At 50.3% G+C, this 16,191-nt stretch overlaps 1 protein-coding gene across 15 annotated transcripts in view; it reads right to left on the reverse strand.

Moving 5' to 3' along the window:
- The window catches only part of MBNL1 (muscleblind like splicing regulator 1), a 103,889-nt gene extending 88,918 nt beyond the window's left edge, over window positions 1-14,971 (reverse strand). For 2 of the 15 annotated variants that reach the window (XM_074834427.1, XM_074834420.1), the window contains exon 1: window positions 7,469-7,634. Coding sequence is in view for 1 of the 15 variants with exons in the window: in XM_074834430.1 (XP_074690531.1) it covers window positions 460-495 (36 nt within the window). In the remaining 14 variants the exon portion in view is untranslated. Of the gene's footprint in view, window positions 1-126; window positions 434-459; window positions 576-7,251; window positions 7,375-7,468; window positions 7,636-14,757 lie in introns of those variants that run through there. The other 13 variants (XM_074834433.1, XM_074834428.1, XM_074834423.1 and 10 more) reach the window with 12 other exon arrangements.
- Window positions 14,972-16,191: the final 1,220 nt, after the last annotated feature.

The raw sequence follows: 16,191 nt of genomic DNA on the forward strand, positions 1-16,191 counted from the left end.
CTGCCGAGAGGAGCGTGGAGGGCCCTGCTCTCCCTTTTTTAGAAGGAAAAATTCCCATTAACTTCTCTGGAAGCAGGATTGGGCCCAGCGCCCACACATGCTCCGGGTTCCCGAGCCCTTACTCACCACTCACAGTCGGACTCGCAGCCAGCAGCGCGGCAGGAATGTGCCCGGGGTCCGGTCCCGTGCTGCTCCCTGCTGCTCCGGCCGGTGCCGCCAGCACCCCGCCACAGCTGGGCAACAACTGGGTGCGTGGTGCTGGCTGCACGGAACACGGCGCCTGGGCCCTGCGAACACCGGCCATCTCTGCCGGCGGGTACAGATAACGGGGACCGGCGGGTCCCAGCAGCTCAGCTCCCCGGGCAGGCTCTCCAGGCCAACCTCAACCTACAGCCACCCAAGCCAGGAGACGTTATTTGTAACGCTTTCAACATTTTGCTTTTCTCTCCCAAATAATACCTGCTCCGAGTTCAAGCCCAAGGCATGTTTTGCCATGCCAGATGATCTGCGACCGTCTCATGACTTATTACATTGTTATCATCACTAAGCTTAGCAAACAGGGCTGCTAAGTCTATTAATCTTCTGAAACACGGAGTCTGAAACCGTAGAAACAAAACATCTCACTACAAGATACATAAAATGTGGTATAGCGAGATAAGGGGGAAATTCAGTGCGCGCTCTGTTAATTTTTTTCTGTGGCACTGCAAGGAAGACTGACGCACTTTTGTAAGAACCAACCCTGAATGTAACATTACCAACAAGTACGTAAGTGAAAAAAAATCCCTTTTACAACAACAGCCTCCCCCAGGGGCAGACAGTAAGGTACGCTTCCAAGAGGAAAACCTGGACTGTATGCAGAAGTTTAAACTGCCACCTGTAAATTCAAGGAAAGAAGGGATAAAATGAGCCAAATACAGCTGGGCTAGCAATGGAGGGCTATGTGAAAGCTCACTTTTCAAAATGTCAAATGACTAGACATATTTTAACCTGGCTAGTACTTATTTCTTTTTATTGTACGGAAATTCATTCCAATTCAGCCACCAACATACAGCCTGCATATTTATGTCCCAAAATATTTTTCTCTGAAAACAAATATTTGGCATATTTGCCAAAAGCATAAGGTCCTAAGAGCAACACAGACAGTTGCACACTTTCTGACAGCACTCAAATGAGGACTGGACGTTGTTTCTCCCCGAGACGTCTTGCCAGCAGCTCCTGGTGGTAGCAGGGCTGCAGAAGGACAGACAGACGTGGGGGGCTGAGCTGGCACATGGGCTGGGGAGCACTGCCCGCACCCCTGCGCTGGGTTAACGCTGATTAGATGCTTGGCTTATGGAAATGATAATCTGGCTGCACAAAACTCACAGCCAATTGTGGTTTAGTCAGTCCTGGCTTCCTCGGTTTTCCTGTGCAATCTTTTTACCTTACAAACCTCTGCTGCTATTTCTAATTAATACCAAATAGCAATTAACCCATTGAAAATTCAAGCTGCATTTAGTGAGAACGTAAGTTAGACTTTAGTGAGGACGGATTTTATCGATTGCAAACTCTGACTTCTTTTCTTTACAGTACATGAAAACAGAGTTTTCCCAGCTATCTAAAATATTTTGAATAAAAATATTCTTTTATAACAACGCAGCATATGCACATAATTTGAAACAGGGACTATTTCACAGGGTAGTAGCTGACAGCAAGTAGACATTTAAAAAAAATAATGGATCCCAGAAGAAAAGCAATTCTCCTGAAACATTGCTGGATTTCATCCCGAGGTCAGCCGGCATCAAACCCTCCCAGAACCCTCAAACAGCCTCGTGTGCATCGACCCGCCCCAGCTCAGCGCTGCTGCTGTTGCTCTCCTGTTGCTTCCACTGAGGCTACGGAAGAAATTTCAGATCAGCCTCAGAGCAGGAAAATTTACTGCTGGTTCTCAATGCACATAACAGCGGTGAACAACATTTGTCACTGGCTTCAGTCTCCAAGCAAAGCAAGGACCGAGACATTCGCCCTGCACAAACTGCTGAAGGTGGAATGGGAAGGGATGACACCGACTGCTTGTGTGACTGCCCTCACCAGGAGCCACGCTTCATTATAAAATGCCATATGCAAAACCTCCACCTCTCGACTCTATGTTAAATGTGTATTTTGTTACCTTGGGACGTATTCAAGTTCCATCACAACTGTGACACAGTTTAAATGGTCCCTTCTCCTTCCTTGCTGTGAACTCTCATTGACGCTAACGGGAATTACAACTGCACATATTCACGGCAGAACAGACTCCAAATGTCACCAAGGATAGCAATAAAAAAACATGCACGTGTTTATCCTTTCAGTAAATAATTAGGGGGTAGTAGGAAGGAAATGTTGTTTACTTTGCTGCATTACTTGGGAAACTAAGTTTACAATATAGAATTGTTAATAAAATAAAATAAAAAATAATCATCATAGGCAACTGCTCTAATCCCTAAGGAACACCAATAGCAGAGACCACCACGCGTGCAGGCAAGGGAAAGCCTGGAGGCTCTGCCCGCGCAGATCTGAAGGCAGGAGTCCCTCAGGAAGCCTTCAATCAAACCCAGCCAGGCTCCGCGCCTCACAGCTGCCAGGTTGCAAAGCACATTCACCAAAGTCCCGGATCTACCCACCCGAGCTTTGCTCGCGCTCCGACACATCTCCAAGCTCTCTGGCAGCACCCGCACGTTTGGGTGCAGGGTTATTCTGCCACCGCTTACAAACGAACGACAGTACAAAACCGGATTATTTCAGGCAACGCCCAATTGCTGACATTAGTGCCCTTCCTTGTTCATACTGGAAAACCGTCATAAAAATATATAAACCACAACCACAGTAAAACTCCTTCTGGACAGGAGTAGTTGCAGGGATTTTTTTGATAAATATTCAGATATAGAAGTAATCCTCTGCATGGACAAACATCATAAAAATATGACAACAAAAGGGAAGAGAACTTTTTTTTGCAGTTTTATCTTAATGAGCTGATCTTTGTTAACAGCAAAATCGCCTCTTCATAGCATTTGCGTTTAAGATGTGCATGAGGCAAAGGAAAACACATATTAAGCCTTTGAAAGTAATGAACAGTTACTGCAAGGCATCTTTTATAATCCAACACGTGTGACTTCCTCGGTGTTAGCGCTGTTGGAAAAATGATGCTCACAGTTTATACACGCGGTTCCTAAGTAGCAATCATCCTCTATTCTGGACATCAAGAGGTGCTAAGGCTCATCCTTCTAATTACAGGCATTCCTCTGTCATTACCACCTCCACATTAAATCTGAAGCAGCAGAATAAAACAAGTACTTAAAGGAAATAAAACCAGAGAGGAAAGTGTATGTTTTAATCTGAACTGGCCACGGGATCATCCACACCACACGTATAAGGACGTTTACTGTGGCCACTTAACCCATCCTGGACAGCACAGTAAAAACCACACAGCTTTAATGGTCTGTCTCCCCTGGGCAACCAAAATTAAGATCCTTTTGACTGTTTGATGTTTGGTGCGATGCATCACCATCTCCAGGACTTCACGTTTATTTTCCAGTTTCCACTGTACATGGGCTCTAAATTCAGGGAAGTCAGGTTTGGCCCCGACGCAGGGATGCAAAGCGATGCAGCTCGGACACTGCACAAAGGCCACAGAACAGTACATTCACCTCTAAAAATCCCTTGGAGGACAGACTGCAGTGAATGACATTACAGATCCTTCCCAGTAGTATCTTCCCTGCTTATGGAATTTTGGAAAGTAGCATTTTCAGTGCTCCTGAGACATGCAAACTGGACAAGCACCAGAAACCTCCATGCTAAACAGGTTTTAAAAGAAAGCAACAGTAGCACCTGCTACTTTCAAATGCTTGTCAGTGTGTGGTGTTTGTCATGGAGGTGTCTAAAAATGTTACTTCACTCAATGCTTGGCCTCGCTATAGGAAGCGGAATATAGATAAACTCAGTAATTATTACTTGGTAATACTAGAAAATGATGAGCAGCATCTGAGACTTAGTGAAGCAACAAAGTAGTAGAATTCAAAGGTGGACTAATGCAAAACAAAACTGACCTTTCTCTATAGCACACCAAGTCCCGTACACGCGCACATCTGTACTCCGACAGGCTGCATACTATCCACACGCGCTGTTCAGGCGCCTCTACAAGCACTTGCATTGGTTAGTTGTATTTGCCTACATACAACCTGAAACTTACAAACTTCTCTATGTTGTATCTTATTTTATTCAGACTTGTGTGCTTTTGCTGACCATAGTCATTCCTTCTTTTGCTGACCATAACTATCCCTTTGTTTGCTGACTTTATCTTGTCCTTGCACAGTCCTGTCTGCATTAGCTTCCTTCTGATGCAGCCCAGGCCCCTACAAGTCTCCAAAACTGGAAATGAACGTCTACATGTAAGGCCTGAAGCAGCTTGGTTCACACTTACTTATTTCTGATTATACTGTTGAACTTCCCAAAGCAGAATGAGCCAAGAGCTAGTCTAAAGTAAAATCAGAATGAACCAAGAACCAGTCTAAAGTAAAATCAGCAAAAACCCCTGAAATTTTTACGTGCCACCACCAGCTGCAGCGGAGGGCTGTGTGCCCAGCGCGGAGCCGCAGCCTTTCCGAGGCGCCCATGCTGCGGCTGCTGCGATGCCGAGGCACCCCAGGAACCTGCACAGCACCCTACTCATCCCCCATGCCAGTATCTCGCTTAGGATTATGCTTTTGCCATCTCCTAAATCTCACCGGGAGGAACTGGGCTGAAGGCCCTCGCAGCACTGTACACTGACCGCAGTGGGTCAGTGAAAGAACAGCTTCTTGGCCCGGACCGCCTCCAGAAAAAAGGCTATTCTGAATTATGATTACTTCCACAATTAGATAATAACATCCCAGAGAAATTTTAAACTAAAATCCTCTGCTTCCACTAATTAAACTGTTTTGTTGATACTCCTGAAGACGGATACCATTCATTGCCTTGTTAATCCACTAATCTAAAACTCTACGTCATCTGCCACGGGGTGAAGAACAAGGGGCAGGCGTCTGCCCAGGAGGGTCCGAGCCGCAGGCAGGCGTCGGATCCGCTGAACAGGCGCTTTCCCGTGTTTGCAGTACGGCTTTCAGCCCAGAAAAACACGAAGCTCGTGCCTAGCCGGCACGTGGCACAGCTGTGCTTCACACCACTTCTGAGACGACGAGCATAAAGGAGGATTTTGTGAGTAAATGAAAAGAAACGACAAAGGCGGGCTGTTCCCACCGCAGGGAACGCCGGCGCTGCGCAGGGGATGTATGGAAACCATACCCTCCACCGCAGCTGAGGGGAGTTCTCACAGGGCAGCTTTGACACCGCTTCCTCACTCAAGTGAATTACAAATTGCTCACATAATGCCCCAATTTTGCCTGTTGATTCAACTGCCTTGTAATACAACAAAGCATCCTTGGACTCAGACCCTTTCCTGCCATTCAAACTAAATTTAATCCAATGACGGCTTTAAGGAAATGCGACAACAAATATGCCCTGTCACTTTCTCATGTATCAGATTAAGGAATCTGTTGCCCGTGTATCTTTGCTCAGTAGCCCGAGTAAATAACTGCACAATCCTGTACTTTTAGGTGTCATGTAAACTAGGCAGACTCCACAATTTCCGTTAAATCATACGTACAACATACAGAGTAGTAAGTTTTCAAAATTTTCTCAAGTCTGGAGGCTAACTAGTTATAAAACTTAGAACGGTCGGTCATCGCCATCGCTTTTCTATTTAAACATCTTTTGTTTTAACTACGCCTAAAGAGGTTTTGTAGCTCGGAAGCCCAGCCTTTAAATCCAGGAAAGTCCAATTCCATTTTACAGTGTTCTAGTCTACACCCGATCCGACACGAGCTGAGGACAGCGGTGATGCAGGCCTCACAAAATCTAAATTGCAAAAGCACATGCTGCGACCGCAGAGCTCAGCTCGGCGTGCACCCAGCGTCCCCGTCCCCAAAGACGGGCTGTCGGGGTGCCCCGCTCCCCAAAACACCCCGCGGGCAGCTCCCAGCTCAGCCCGCACCGCCCCGCGAGCACACAGACCCCTGACACCCAGCTTTCGGCACTAGTATGTCTCAGCCTTCCACATACAGCAGTTTAGTCACCCGTTTCAGTGAAACCGAGGACGCCAAGCCTTTAATTTCTTTTTTATCTACTTTAAGTTGTCATAATATTGTTTCACGTCAGGGTCGGCACCACGCGGGAGCAGACAGCCCGGCGGCAGCCAGCGATCCACCGCAGCCTCCCAGTGCCCGACCTCAGGCTCTCGCCCTCCAACTCCCCCTGCAGCAGCAAGTACCATCAGCTAATTAGTCACGATGCAAATTATTTCCTTGCTGTCACTTTGGAACTCGTTGTCATTCCATCAGAACCTTTTCTCCGTAGTTACAGAAGACAGAGTCCAGTTATTTATTCAGTTTTGTTATTCATTACTCACATCCCTCTCTCCTGCCCATTACATCCCTTCATTAAACCTGCTCTCACACTTTCACCATCTCTACTTCATCACCTGTGTCTTTCTGCTAGTGCCATGTTTTGCAGCATGTATTCCCCCCCCCAAACAAAATGAGCAAAATAGAGAATTTCTTTCTAAACGAATCATGCATTTTTCTAAAATAACCATTTTATGCAGATGACATCCCTGCATTTTTCTCTTCCGCTATACTAAGATCTTAACAAACTGACTTGCTTGCAGTAACAAGGTGCAAAACAAAGTTCTGAATCGAAGAACTTCCTCTAAAAAAAAAAACAAACAAACAGGGAAAGCTCCATTTCCACCCAGTTAATGTAGAAACTCCCGCGGGGCCGGGCAGCACGGCGAGTGCGCATCACGGCAGGATTTCTGCTCGACACCGCGATGGGCGCGCACCCGGCTGGCGAGTCCCTCTGAAGTTACCGTCTTCTCCAAACAAAAATTTAAAAAAAAAAAAATAAAAAAAAAATAAAAAAAATCTCACCTCAACCACTGCGCTTTTTTCTTTTTTTTTTTTTTTCGGCGCACCCCCATCTCCCGGCCCCCGGGGCGGGAAGCCCCGGCACAGCGGCCCGAGCCCCGCCCGGCCCAGGAGCGGCCTCAGCCCCGCGGCCCCGGGCCGGGCCCCCCCCCCGGCCCCGTTCCCCCTTAGGCCGCCGCCCGGGGAAGGCCGCGGGGCCGGGCCGGGCCGGGCCGGGGGAGGCCGCGGGGCCGGGTAGCGGCCCCCGGGCACCTGCAGCCGCCCCCCCGGGACTCACCTCTGGCCGGCCCGCGGGGCGGGCGGGCGGCCCTGCCCGGGCACGGCGGTGGCGGCCCGGCCCGGTCAGCGGCTCATGCTGACAGCGCGGCGGGCGGGAGGCGGCGGCAGCGGCCCGGGCTCCCCGCGCCGGCCCCGGCTTCCGCCGCCGCCTCCCGCCCCGCCCGGAAGCGCGGCCCCACGGGCAGCCCCGGGCCCAGGCCCCAGGCCCCGCTTACCTAAGCCAGGCGCAGCCTCCGCGATCCGGGCGACACAAAACCGAGGGAAAGGTGACGAGCGGAGGCGTCGCGGGCTGCCCTCCCCCGGGGACTCGCCTCCCTCATCCTCCCCGCGGCGGCGCGGCCCGGCGCCTCATGAGTCACGGTGCCCGAGCCCCAGCACACGTGCCCGGCCCCGCCGCCGCCGCCTCCGGTTTCGGAGGAAAGGAGGAAAAAAAAAAAAAAGGAAAAAAAAAAAAAAAAAAAGCCAAGCGCGGGGTGGGGGGGAGGGAAGCGAGTGGAAAATGTCTCTGGCGAAACAGCTCTGCTGAGGCCTGCGCCACGAGGCCCTCAGCGCGGGCGTCCTCAAACTGTGTTATCCATCATAATGTGATTTTCCAGACCCTCCCCCCCAAAAAAATGCTTTTCCTCTAACGAGGCAATAGTTCTGATCTTCTTTCCAGAGCGGGCACAAAGACCGCACTTTCTTCCCATTTCCCACTCGCTCTTTATGTGGTGACTCGAGCGACTCGAGCGTCTCACAAACGGGTGGTTTTAACCCGTGTGGTCCCAACGAGGCCAGCCTGGAGGCCCGCGGGGTCCCCGGGGAGCTGCGCTGTCCGGCGTGGGGCGCCACGGGGCACCTGCACCAGGGTGCATGGCCGGCACCCACCCACCACTGCGGTGGCCGGGCATGGCCCCAAGCCAAAGAGACAGTGCCCATCCCCGAGGCGTCGGTCCAGCCGCGGCGGTGACACCGACGGGAGCCGTGCGGAAAAAAGAGCTGCAATGGCACGGATGGGTCAGGCACCACGTCAACGTGTTCCCATGCGGGACGCTTGCATCTTGGGGCCACGCGAAGGGATCTTGACAACACGGCACTAACCTACGGGACAGAAAAGGAGAAGGACATACGCCTAAATACGCCTAAATACACCTAAATAGGCCGGGGGTTGCTGGGGGACACGTGGGGTCCAGTCCCGCCAGGACGCAGGAAGCAGGATGGGAGCTCCAGGAACGGTGTGGGGGACGAAAGGATGGAAAGAACTGGAAAGCCCCTGCCAATGCCAAGACTGGAGGAAGCACAGCAACGATCTTCCAAGATTTAAGGACACTGTAAAGAGCAGGGAACAATCTTGTCTCTGTATTTATGGTGGTGAGGACAAGAAGATGGGCTTAAACTGCAGGGAGAGAGATTCAGGCTGGACTTAAAGGAAAAAAAAGGACTGACAAGGGTACTAAATCAAGGTTAGATACTCGTCTCGAGGAGTGATTTAGGTACACTCCATCCTGCCTGGGGCAAAGGAATGGATTAAGTGACCTTTTGTGGTCCCTCTTCTAGCTCTTTCTTCCTCTGACCCTGCCGAGGTTTACTCTTTTTGATCTATACTTCTTTTTTATAGTGTGCAGTCTGTACCATCCCTGAGGCTCACAATATACCTCTTACATTGTTAATTCTTTTTTCTTTTCTTTTCTGCCATTTGCTGTGAAAGAGTCCTGTGCATTTGAAAACTATGTTTTTCAGTTCTCTATATTTTACAATTTAAAAAAATCAGTGGCAGGGTTCTCTGGCTTCATCTTTCAGTATCAAAGCAGCAGTTGTGTCTTAGCCAAGCTCACACCCAAACCCTACAAATATTTGCACCGATTCCAGGAGACATTTTGCTCAGTATTTTTTCCAAGTATTATGTCATATGAAGCAACAGTTTATCGATAAGGCTGAGTATATTTCAATGTATATTTCAATGCATATACACATACGTTTTCAAAAAAAATCAATTATTCTCTTTTCCCTTAAACTTTTAGTTTTATTTTCTGTTTTCTTCCATAGGGAACAATTCAAAGAACTGTCACCTTATGGCGAGGGCACCAACAGTTTCTGTTCCGCCCTGGTCCCCGTTACCAAGTGTAACGGCAGGCCAGTTACTCAAGACAAGGAAATCCCTTTTTCCCCCCTCGGCGCAGGCTCTGCCCCAGCAGCTCCTGCAGGCGCCGAAGCCCAGGCTGATGCCCGGCCCCCAGCTCGCAGGTATCTCGGCACCAGGTTGCCGGATGACTGGCACAGCTAGCCATGGCTGCCGGCCGCCAGCGCCGCGGTCCCGCCTCTCCACAGGAATGACGGATAGCACAGGGAGCCGCCACAGAGGCTTTAATCGCTCCTCAGGTTGGAGAGCGTTATAAAATGAACATGTCAAACACTCGCAGCTCCGCCTCCATTGAGCTTCCTCCTCGCTTTGGTTGGGAAAATTGAGAGCCATCGAATAAATGAGTGATTATCTCCAGTATCAGGAGTGTAACTTGCTTGTGTTAAACATCTCTACCAACACAGACACCTTGTTCCAACTTTATTTTTTCTACCAAACACACTGTGGGTTATAGGCCTGCTACAACTTTCTCCTTCCATCTTCTCCCTCTCGTGCCTCTCTTTTCCCCCCAGATCTTGTAATTGTGTTTATAACTCTGAGCATCACTTGTTACCCATACCTAGTTGTTCCGGAATACGTTTATTTTTACTTTACAAATGAAAAAAAAATCAGTGCTAAAATGGCATCTCCACTGCAGTTGAATGCTACTTTTATTCATTTATAGATACTGAGCTTCTGTTGACTTCTGAAATTTCAAACGATCGCTCAGCATTACATCTGCCACATCCTTCAGTCTGTAACAGAATAAGCCAAGCCACTTCGCTGTTTGCTTTGAAATTTATTAGGCTTGGAGACTAGAAGAAACTTGCCTTTAAATTTGCCTTTTTCCCTAATCTGTACTTGGGGCTGAACTAAGCAGAGTTATGTTTTGTGAAATGAGGTGATAACTGCTTTTCAGCTTTAATGAATAATTCCTCACTTTACTTTGGGAGACAAATAATATTACTTGCTCAAGAGATCTGAACTCCAGCTGTTTCCTTCTTAAGGCGTTTTGTTCTATTATATAGCCTGGCATGAATATAATTAACTTTTATTTCTGTGTCTAATCACACCCTGCAACAGACCCTGCAGTGCTTCTGAACCCACAGGGAGAGGTGGGAGGCCTTGAGCATCCCCCCTCGGGAGCTGCCCAGACTGAGCAGCCTCAGGGAGCACCCGAGTGCCAAGTGCCCAAGGAAGCTTTCTGATATTTTCTGCTTATCTTTTTTGGCTTTTTTATAGAAACTAGAGACTGAAAGAACATAAAGAAACATCCATTTTTCTTTCAGGAAAATATGCCATGAATTTACACTTCTGTTTCCAAGAAGCTTAATTCAGATCAGTATAAAATTCATGACGATTGGTATCCCATCGTATTTTTATTTGCCTGACTTACATGGCTTTGCCTGTCATTATATAAAGCAGCAGCGGTACAGATGCACTGCTCAGATAACTTCAGCATTGGTTGCACACGCCTTGATAGTCTCTGGGAACGAGCATTGTAATGGATCATTTGTTGCTCTTCCTGTTTCTGTTCTATCACAAAGAAATACGTGAGGCCGTTTCCTCTCTACATCAGGACGCTGGGCATTTTCAAGGCAGTTGTTCCGGTCACAATGTTTTCTGTACAAACTCCTCACTGCCCAGATTTCTCCTAAATAGCTTCAGTAGGCCAGTGTCTGCACAGATGATCTTTTTTACACACAGAGCTAGCTTTAAAAAAAACCTGGTATCTGAACTGTGCCTCCTCGTCCTGCCTCGGCAGCGGCCGCAGAGCGGGTACGCGAGTGCCGAGATGCCCGCGGCTGCACCGCTAGAGTGGCGGCTCCCTCCCCAGCCGCCCACCCCTGGTTTAGAGGCCTTGCTCCACAGCCGTTATTTGGTGGCACTGGTAATTAGGTTTATTTAGTTTCGTTTTCCCGGCAAGTCCATTTTCACATGACAGCACACAGTGACCTGCCTGCTGGGCTTGGTGCTTGCTGCCTGTGCTGGCAGCAGCCCTGCCAGCCTCTCCTGCCTCCCCTACCAGCCCTGCCTCTTCTGCCAGCCCTGCCAGCCTCCCCTGCCTCCTCTGGCAGCCCTGTCAGCCTCCCCTGCCAGCCCTGCCTCTTCTGCCAGCCCTGCCAGCCTCCCCTGCCATCCCTGCCGGGCTTTTCTTCTGGTGCCAGCTCCTGCCAGGAGCCCTGCTCAAACTCTTCCCTTCTTTGACCAGGTACAGTTCCAGTTTGCCTTATTGCTGCGTTTGTGCCCTGTTCACCTGCGATGTCATGTCTCACTACATCCTAAAAGGGAATGTGTTCTATTTCACGTAGGTTTATGGAGGTTACAGGGGATAAACCCCAGAGCACGGATGCCAAGCACAAGCTCTGCAGTAATAAGATGTCCAGGCAGGGCACAGTAAAGAGGAAATGATAAGGAAATCTCAGATCCAGGGTCTCCCAGATTATCATCGGATAATGAGAACAATCACCATCTGGGAGACCAAACAAGGCAATGGACTAATTACCTTCCAGCAGAGCAAGATAAAGAAATAAGTCATTGTACACTTAGCTTCATATGCCATTCAAACAAAAAGACTTAAATTAGGAGATGAGGGAAAAGAGAAACAAGTTGTGTACAGAGAAAGTATCTGGAGAGACATTTTATGTTTTAGAGTTGCTGTGTGTTATTACAATTGGAGCAAAAAAGAGGAACTCTCTTGGCTGAGCCCTGGCTTAAGTGAAGCAAGAGCCTGACCTCTGAAAATTGTGCAAGGGTTGCCTGCCCTTCCCTCCGAAACCCAGCGAGGAAGGCTGCAGGGCCAGCAATGGCCCAGCCCCAGCTGGCAGGAGCCCCACAAGCACAGCAGTGGCACACAGACATGTCCTGAGTGCCTGATGTCAGGGTGGCTGCTGGCATCCTCTTCACAGCTACACCTCAGGCAGAATAAAAGCGCTTTCCACCTCAGTTCCTACTTCAAAATGATCTGGAGGGAAAAGTTTGAAAGGAAAACTCTGAGCGATAGGTCATGCTGTAACAGGCATGGCATTAGGGACATAGGTGAAAATATATTTAAATTTTCTCTTTGTCATTACAAATGTGGTGAGTACTCTTCAAGATGACTGAAGTCTGCAGGATTAAGAAGCCTGTATCATGGAAGCCTTATAAATCATTTCTAGCCCTCCCTCAGAGATGGGTTTCTTAAGCCATTCAGTATGGGCAGGAGAAGGTAACCTGTGATGCACGAACCAACTCGGCAACCGTCTTTCAATCGTTAACTCCATCAAAGCAGCCACCCTGGCTGCCTGCTGCCTCCCCATGTGGCCGCAGGGGCCCTATAGAGTCCTGGTGCCTATTGAGGGGCAGGTGCATGCAGCGGGGGGGTGCAAACTGATACCCACACAGCCCCGAGCACCAGAGCCTCCAGCTTGGCTTGCACCAGCACTCTACTTCAGACCCCAACTCCTGCTCGAGTGAGGTGGTTCTTCTTTTGCTGAAGAAGAACAACCAAAAAAAGTCAGCTAAGAACCTAACTGGATTCAGAATGAGCTGAAAACGTCCCCAGACTCCAGCCAGCTGTGTAGCTGGTGCTGGGTGAGGGCAGCTGGGGCCAACGCCCAGCATGTTCCCCGCTGGCACCACACCAGTGCCCGCAGTACCCTGGGGCTGGCACAGGCATGAAACGCTTTGTTCAGCTGTGTGCCCGAAAGCAAAGCTTCTCCCCTTAGTAACCCAGCACGTAAAGGGAAGTAGCTTAGCGAGCCGTGGTCTCCTCAGCAGTCTGTTCCCGACCCACTGCCCATCTCCCCCCGTCAAGGGGTGTCGGGCGCTGCCATACCCCGGCCTGCTGAACAGGCGAGTAAAAACCACAGCGCAAACCCCTCCAGCTTGAGGTATGTCTTACTGAAGGCAGATACACAGTTACTGCAAACACAGGCGCAACACGCGTACAACCCTGGAGAAGCTATTCGCTTCCTTAGGCTCTTATTTGTTCAGCGCTCATGAAACTGAAGTTCCCCAGGAAGGTCTGACATGAAAAGTCAGTCTCGCCGACAAAGCAAGCGATCATTACACCTCTCCTAGCACAGGAGGTGTAACGGACTTCCGCTCCCGCCTTGCAGCGACATGGAGGCCATCGCTGTCGCACTACGGTGCTAAAAGATATTTTCTTTCTGTTTTAATTATATTATCTGCACGTGCATTTCAGTAAAGAGAAAGTACACATTTCAGACTTGGTCCTTCCACTGGATTGCCCTTTTATTTTAAAGCCTCCTGCAACTATTAAGTGATAGTATTTTTGTTTAAAAGCAATAAAATACTTAAAATCTTTACTAGTCCCCAAGCAAAATCCACACTGCTAATTTCACTGGAAATAATCATTACATATGCTACATTTTTTGCACTTTCTGTAAAGATTTGTTTTTATTGTATTTATCTGTAAAGGTTTGATCTTTATTGCCCTCCATTTTGGGCTGGAGCCCAGCCGACAGTGCCGGGATCCACTCAAACCTCTGCAGGGAGCAGCGTGGCTGCTCAGGCTGGGCAGACCCTGCCGGAGATCCAACATCGTATTTAATCACCGAAAACCGGCGGGTCGTTCGCCGGCAGCCATGTATTTCACAGCAGGAAGCCGAGGGCTCACTCTCAGGGGATTAATGTCATTTTAATTTCCCGTGGGCTTTACCAACGGCTCCCAGGGAAGCCGGAGTGGGGCCAGGGAGCGATGCTCTGGGGACAGGCACCCACCCGCCTCACCCAGGGCCAGAGAGGACCCCCACACTTGGTCCCCGTTGAGGAACACACCCAAATTGCAGCACAGCTACGGCGCTGGTGCCACGGTGCCGGCGGCGGCCCCGTCCCCACTCCACCAACAGCACAAACTGCTAAACCGACTCATGGGGCTCTCGTAAGCACGAGAAAATCTTTCTCTCAACTTTTCCAGCGGAGAAAGTACCATGGGAGATTAACTGACAAAATGATAGTAAAAACAGAAGAAAAAAGAAAAAAGCACCCACTAGTGCCAGGGGGGCTGAATCCCATGCCGGGTTTGTGCCACGTGTGCCTGGGAGGGGGTCGGGGCTCGCTCAGGGTCCCGGAGAAGCTTCACACCACAAGCGCGCCATGGAGGCTCTGCTTTGAAATCTGACTGCTGCGTTCAGAATTGCTGAGTTTTGTGACTTACACTTTGCATAACAAAACTTCACATTTAGTGCTCATTTCTTTAATGTATTATTTAAATCTTCCCTAACTTATCTCAAGATAGCAAGACCTATACGCCAAAGTAGGAACAATGAAACACTGACATAATAAAACAGTTTAGCTTCCTGAACAACTTACCGTAACCCACCAAACAACTCTACGCTACTCTGCTGCAAATTTGCACGGCCAGCACGGGCCACAAAGTGGGGTAAAAAGCGTAATTCTTACCTGGGGGCCTCCTGCGCGGGTGCATCGGAGCGTGCTGCAGTGCTCTGGCAGCGCAGCCACCGCCTCCTCCAGCAGTGCGCGGGGCTGAATTACAACATGCTTTTTTTGCAACAGCGGGATGGTGGCCTAGCGAGGGGGGAAATGGTGAAAGGCCAGAAGAATTATGCTTTCCAAACCCTATAGGTCTAAGGATGTGAAATTAAGCTATTTGCAGTAGCATACAGCAGTAACCATGGCGACAGGCTGTGGTTTGCATATATATTTTCTTAAAGAAGCAAAATTTACTTTCAGCTAATAAAAAAAGAGACGCAAGGGGAAGTGCTTTTGCATCGCAGCCACATCTCGAGTTGCAGCGTGGCTCGCTGAGGGGGAAGCTCGCCTCTCAAACGCACGTTTTGAAATGCACCGGTTGAAGACGTCGCTGCTGCGACCCGCTAATCCGCCCGTGGGCATCTGGTGGGGGAGCCGGGCTCAGGCCATCACCCACCATCCCTGGAATCGGGGCGATGGTTGGGGCGGTGCCCCCGGGGCTCCCTTCCTGCTGCGAGCTGCAGATAACGGCGGCCAGGCCGGCACTGTCGCCGGCAGCGCCCACAGCACGGCTGGCCTCACCGATCAGAGACATTTAGGCTCATTTTTGTTACTTCTGCTGCGGCCGCCGCCATCTCCGGTCTTCCTGGGCGAGCAACAGCCCTTCCGCCTGAAGGCCTGCAGAGCTAGAGCTTGCTCGAAACATCCCTTGCTCAACCCAGGGAGGGAACTGCTATCCTCCCCAGCTTCCCCAGGCACTGCCAGCCTTGGTAAAACCACAGAGCAGCTCACGGGCCGTGGCAGCACCTCGGCAGCCGGCTGCCGGTGGCAGAAGCAGGGTGTGGGCGGCAGCGCGGGCCCCGCAGCAGCGGAAACGCTCTCTGCCTTCATCTCTGCTCGCTTAAGCCTCTTCCCGCGCGTGGTGTGGGAGGGCTGCGCGCTTGCCGGGCACGGTGCACAAGAGCGGAGCTTGCTAAGCGGCCTGGCTCTGGGGAGAGGCATCCCTCGGCTGCCCGTGCTTCCAGGGTGCGCTGGAGGTGCGACCTCCAGGTGAAAGCAGTGATCACTGCCAAGGGGTGCCGCGGGCAGCACTCGCAGCAATTACAGGCAGGATTTCTTGTGATTTCTTGCCACTCCTCTACCAGTGTCCCCCTCCGCTGCCGCTGCACCGTCAGGAGGCCTGTCTCAAGGCACGAAGCTTCACCACCTCATCCTCCAGGCTGAATTAACAGCTTTCAAGTTACTCAGTGTCCCAGCTGACCAAGAGCCGGGGTGCTGGCAGCGCTGGCACAGCCCCATGGCTCAGCTGCAGCACCGGGGACAAGGTGGCCTCACCCACACAGCTCCCTCGCTGAGGTCGCTGCGATTGCTGCCCTTTAACGAAACAGATTTTCTCCAGGTCTG

Source organism: Strix aluco, chromosome 9 (genome assembly GCF_031877795.1).
Source record: "Strix aluco isolate bStrAlu1 chromosome 9, bStrAlu1.hap1, whole genome shotgun sequence".
Taxonomy (NCBI): domain Eukaryota; kingdom Metazoa; phylum Chordata; class Aves; order Strigiformes; family Strigidae; genus Strix; species Strix aluco.